General features: G+C 37.4%; 2 protein-coding genes across 3 annotated transcripts in view; one reads left to right on the forward strand and one right to left on the reverse strand.

Moving 5' to 3' along the window:
- The window catches only part of cib2 (calcium and integrin binding family member 2), a 29,451-nt gene that overhangs the window by 22,638 nt on the left and 1,103 nt on the right, over positions 1-5,710 (reverse strand). The gene's annotated exons all lie outside the window — the stretch shown is intronic.
- lrrc61 (leucine rich repeat containing 61) lies at positions 88-5,691 on the forward strand. 2 transcript variants are annotated; one of them, XM_042109803.1, is made up of 10 exons: positions 88-495; positions 1,588-1,683; positions 1,805-1,951; positions 2,132-2,192; positions 2,690-2,775; positions 2,874-2,939; positions 3,063-3,131; positions 3,399-3,524; positions 3,663-3,756; positions 5,673-5,691. In XM_042109803.1, exons 1-10 carry the CDS (start codon positions 471-473, stop codon positions 5,674-5,676), a joined length of 774 nt encoding a protein of 257 aa, XP_041965737.1. In that variant the 5' UTR covers positions 88-470; the 3' UTR covers positions 5,677-5,691. The 2 variants fall into 2 exon arrangements, with proteins under 2 accessions (XP_041965737.1, XP_041965736.1); XM_042109802.1 differs by lacking the exon at positions 5,673-5,691 and having other exon boundaries at positions 89-495; positions 3,663-4,527.

The raw sequence follows: 5,710 nt of genomic DNA on the forward strand, positions 1-5,710 counted from the left end.
AGGGAAAACTGGTGCTTTTCAGTAAATTCACCCCTTGACCCTGACAGTATCCTAGTAACGAGAAGGTGTAAACAACCACTTCCGGGAGTTAACGTTAATTAATTTGTTTGTCATTACTCATGTTATTTGGGTTTTACAGATAACAGTACCAGGAATACAGGTTAAAGATAGCTGCTTTGTTGTCAAAGTCGATGATATGACATGTGAATAACACAGTCAGCAGAGGCAGTTCACACCAGATGGTAAGCTAGCATAGCCACCTCGCTACCATTTGCACCCTACCAGCTACATAGACTGAAGGTACCTGTTCTGTTCTATGCCTCTCGAATGTTAGCCGGACGTTTAACGTCAGCTGTCCGGCAGATTAAGCCAGATGACTATTTCAGTTTACTAAGAAATCCCGGGGAAATAATCCTCAAATATATCTGAATCTTTTGTTTACGGATGCCTGAGACTAGAATTAAGAGGAGATGGAATCAAAGAAAGATAACCAAGGTAAGCTATGATCAAGCTTGACTCCTTACTGTTATGCATTGCTCTGACCTAAAATGCAGTAGTTGGTTAGTACTAGCTGTCCACTCCACCCTTTGAATTGCTAATCAGTCAACTACAGCAGTGCTTCCTCCGTGGCTTGCTAGCACAGCGATAGTCGTAACCACAGTAAATGCTGCTGCAACAGGAGAATTAATCTAGGCTAGCTATTTCCATATAGCATCAATGAGCAATCCGTGCCCAAGGTTAGCGTAGACTTTATTTTCAGTGTCTTCCTCACTAGGTATGAAACGTAAAACGTTGGTATGAAAGTATGAAGGTATGAAACGTAAAACGTTTTATTTCAAAATTATTTTCACAGCGCTGATATGATGATGTTTCTTACAACCCTTTAACAACATCCAAGCCTGCAGTAGCTGCAACACCCTTTTTCACCAGTTGCTATTCAGCAAATTCTGTCAGAACTGCGCACGAAGCATTGAAGTAGAAGCATGTTGTGTTGTCTACACAACAAATATGTTTTTATATTATATAATATTGTGAATCATAGTTATTGGCAAAGTCAGGGCGCATTAAGATTTAACTGAGCATACTACATTGCTTCCACTGTCCACTGTCTCAGGAAACCATGGCGTCAGATATCATATATGATAGTCTATGACTTGTGCATATTTTATGCCTTCAGCAACAGTTTTCCATTGTAGGCTTGTTTAGCTCGAACACAGTTAATACCAAAATGGCGGGGTGGTTTAGTGAAATATCTCATTATGTATTAATGTCTTGGTGGTTTGGAGTGACACAAAAAGGTGTCCTAATGCACAGTAGCCAAAGTAAGCTCAAAATCACTGAACTTTTAGTAAAACAGCAATCTGCAGCAATTTGGCCAAAGCCTGGTTAGTAGCTCACCTCCTTTGTTGCATTGAAATGTTTCTGTATAGAGTGAAGCTGTAGATTTCCCCGAGTGCCTCCATGATTGTTGGAGACAAGGGAGGACAGTGGGGGAGTTGTGGGAGCTGTTTGCAGGTTATGAGAGTGGACAAGTGCTTTTGTGCATTTGTGTGTGTTATAACACTGCGCTTCATAACTGCCTTACAGAGCCAGACTACACCAAGATCACAGCAGTGCTGCTGAAATCAAGGACTGGTGAATTTGATGTGGAATCCATTCTATTTCTCAAACTAAAAAGTCTCGGTAAGGCCACCTTTATTTAAAAGCAGGCCGTGGTAAAATCACCGTTATTTGAACACAGTCTCATATGTTTGCGCATGAGTATCACAGGAGTTCACAGTGTTTGTTTTTCTGGGTCTCACAGGAATATGTGATCTGGGATGCATCGGAGAATGTTTAAACCTTGAGAGGCTTGATCTCTCTGGAAATAATATCACAAATTTAGCTCCTCTGGCGTCACTTCGTCTTCTTATTGTTCTTAATGTAGCAGCAAATCGAATTTCCAATATAGGTATGCACTCTGGGATTTTTTTATTTTATTTTTACACAAAATAGTCTATATTATTATGGTATATGTTACACTGTCTCATATTTTTGAGAAAATGATAAAAGTAATTATTCTTTTTTCTCATGTACATTGATTAATTTGACAAGTATACTATAATCAGAATTAATACTTTCCATGTTGCAGAACCCCTCTCCGGCTGTGAAAGTTTACAGAGTCTTAATGTGGCTGGTAACCTCATACCCAGGTAAGGAGGTACAGAGCACATCTACGCATTGTGCCAATATGGCCATGGGTTACAAACATTACATTAGAAGCTATTTAATGAATAAGCAAAGCTTTTTTTTTTTACTTTTTGTATTTAAAAAAAAAACATCTAGCCTCATTAACAGCAGGTTTGTTTTAGTTCACCTAGGCTAAAACATCTTTAGTCACTGCCTGAAAGTGAACAAATATGATTTTCAAGATAAGAAGTAAATCTACATCAGATTTAAATTCTGCTATGTTTTTTAATATGTATTGCATATTAAGTCATGTGAAATGTTGTGCAAGTAAAGTTGTGCAAGCGGTGCTGCACCCTGACTGCTTCGGTCTGTCTGTATTGCATGATGATCTATTCACCATGTGATGCGTAATTATAGAAACACACACACACACACACACACACACACACACACACACACACACACACACACACACATAAACACACACATTTATCTATTTATATTTTGTTTGCATTCACAGTAATGACAACCTCCTATGCCTTAAGTCCCTAAAAAAGCTGGAGAGTATTCGACTGAAAGATAACACTTATAATTACTCCAATCCAGGTGAGAGTCCGATGTCCATGTGTGTGACTTCATACAGATGCACTAAATACATGTGTAAACAGCTATTGTTATTATTAACAATATTTTATATCATCTAGTCTGCAAAAACCCATCGTATCGGAATATACTTCTGGAAATGTTCCCAAACATCAAAGTGCTTGATGGTGAGTACACATTTGTCTGTATTATGTTATACTATAGCATTTTAATTTGGTCATGCATAAACAGATTTGTTTCAACGTTTTGGAGTTATTTGTTAATTGATTACCATTATGCAAACTTTAAAGGCGAAAGAGTGGTTGGACGTGGAAGTGACTTATATCAACTATGCAAAGATATTGATGACACCATAAAAGGTAACTTACGTATTAAATGTTACTGTATGTCAGCACTGCAGCATATTGAAGTTGGGTTAGTGAATGGGGATGGGGAGTGTGGTGGGAGGGTGCAGCATTATTCATCTTGGAAAGTAGCCCTTTAAATGTTTTGCATTTGTTTACAAAATGATCAAGCCTTTAATTGCATTCCACATGCCACTGATCATGTCAGCATAATCGAACTAGTGAACCGACGCAATGAAGTCTGGTAAGTGATAGTCATTCTGACCATTCTGAATCTTACAGCTGGTATGTATAAAAATGGCCAGCTGCCAGAGATGCCTGACTGCAAGCCGTGGGTCGAAGATGGCTACTGGGAGATAAAAAGATCAAACAACGCTATAGTGGAAGAGGCCTACAAGCAGTTTAATGGTAAAGCATATCCTTTAGCAGATAGCTATTATGCTGTTATACTCTATATCTGAGGTCTATATTTACAACTAATTTATTAATAATTAACAACTGTTTTGCTAAATTCTCTGAGTATGTTTGTATGTTGTCTGTCAACAGATGTTCTTCATGAATGCAGGCTTCTAAACAACAGAGCAGCTGTTGTCATCTCCCAGACAGAGAGGACTTTAGGCGGAAAAAATCAACCAAAGCAGTATGCTGTTTGATACAAGATATTCGCCTCATAGAAAACTTTTTATTTATTTGTTGATTTAATTACTTATTTACCATATGCAGTGTTCCTTGTCAAATGTCAAAACTCAGCTTTATGGAGTAGCCATGTTCATTTTTGTACCAATATGCTTTTCTGATGAAAAATAGCGCCTGTGCTACTGTAATGTCTCAAGTCTTACGTGTTGCCTGTCATAAAAAAGTTAGGTTTGATGCTGTGTGAACAGAGTGTGAACAGCAAGCCATGGTGAAGATCTAATGATGTGTTTGTTTATGTGAACCCTTGGTCAAAGCCATCTCAGGATGCTACAAACACCTTTGCACTCACAGCACAATACTGTACAAAAATCACAATGCTTTAATTAATGCTGCTATTTGGATAAACTGGGAATTTATTAAGCATTTTTAAACCTTCTTTTCTTCAGAATATTTTTTATCAAAGCTATCCCATTATGTACTGCTATAAGATCATTTGGTCAGGCCTCCATGTTTTGTATCCATTGATGGACAAGAGATTACATAATTTGAATGTTATATTTTACTACATTTCAAGATATTGGACACCTTTTCTGAGATAGAATTTCCATTACGTAAAAAAATACAAACGGCACAAAATGGGCAGAGATGTAAAACTACTGTTTCAACTGCATCATCAGTTTTTTGTAATGGCAGCTCCCAGGTTTCGGTTGAATGCTTGCATTGCATAGATGTCTCATCTTGTAAAGTTAAAATAATAAAACCCACAAAGATTGCATTAGAAAGTAGATTGGGATATTGAATATACCTTTAAGACTATTGTCACAATAAATACATTGAGACAATACAGTCTGATCCATTTGTGTCATGAAACTCATATGTGTGTACTGCCATCTTGTGACAGAAAGGACACACAATATTTTCATTACGGTTTTGAGACCAGATTCTGTCTCAAATTTACTACAAATTAAATCTGGTCTTCATTGTCTTTTTTAGGCAGAGATCATATGGTAACTTGCATTACTTTTACCATGTTTTTTTGTTAGCTACTTATTTATCCCTAAAAACCAGGACCATAATATCATTTGTAGTAAGGATTATTCATATGATGAGGCAACTTTGCAATGAAGAGTGAAAGCTATTCTGTTTTTATTAAATCCTTGTCAGCTGGTCCCAAGCCACTTGCCATTCCACTTTAAGTTAAATAAAGTTTTTTTTTGTCCCATATGGGATGCTCTTAGTTAATCTGCTGATATACCAGTACAAACATTCATCTTTAGTATGACCCCTGAATGAATAAATATATGCATCTCACTCTTCAGTTCCACATATGGCCTTACTTCAACCTGACAAAAAAACACAGCTTTTAAGAATGTTGGGCTCTTAGCAGCTGACTTTATGTCAAGGATGTGTCCTTCAGGTTCATTGTTTCCAGTTGTTTTAGTGCAGTTTGGCTTTGGGATTCAAGTTGGTTTTAAGTTTGCTGTATTTAGTTGCCCTGATAACACCCTCGACCATGTGGTGCTTCTTCCACTCCGACAGGGGCGAAAGCCAACTGGGATCGTCAAGTTTTGGGTGAGGAACTGTTTGGATGAGGCAGAGGGGTTGCCATATATTACAAAGTACTCCACTATTTGGTGTGAGACACCAAGCATAATGTAGGCTACTTCCATTCAAATCGGTCAACTTATCATTAATTTCTTGTCATTTCCAATTGTCTGTTTCATTGATACATCATGATAGCCTACTTTAATATCAATATAAGCTACGAGGAAGTTGTTTCTATCAGAGCCGGCTCTGGTTTCTATAACATGTAGGCTATACTATCAAATATAAGAACCTGGTCACTTGTGACCAACTACAGTGTGATTGAGTTTTGTTGTTCTTTTGTTGATAACTTCCAAATGTTTCCATTCTCTGTAGGTAAACGTTCTAAGTAAAGATAGGACCTTAAACAGATC

Source organism: Alosa sapidissima, chromosome 11, assembly GCF_018492685.1.
Source record: "Alosa sapidissima isolate fAloSap1 chromosome 11, fAloSap1.pri, whole genome shotgun sequence".
NCBI lineage: Eukaryota > Metazoa > Chordata > Actinopteri > Clupeiformes > Clupeidae > Alosa > Alosa sapidissima.

Bases quoted from the DNA above. Each gene is read 5' to 3' on its own strand.
- lrrc61 (XM_042109802.1), top strand. From the start codon at position 471: ATGGAATCAAAGAAAGATAACCAAG. The intron at 496-1,587 runs GTAAGCTATGAT...ACTGCCTTACAG, and splicing joins ATCAAAGAAAGATAACCAAG to AGCCAGACTACACCAAGATC. The intron at 1,952-2,131 runs GTATGCACTCTG...TCCATGTTGCAG, and splicing joins AAATCGAATTTCCAATATAG to AACCCCTCTCCGGCTGTGAA.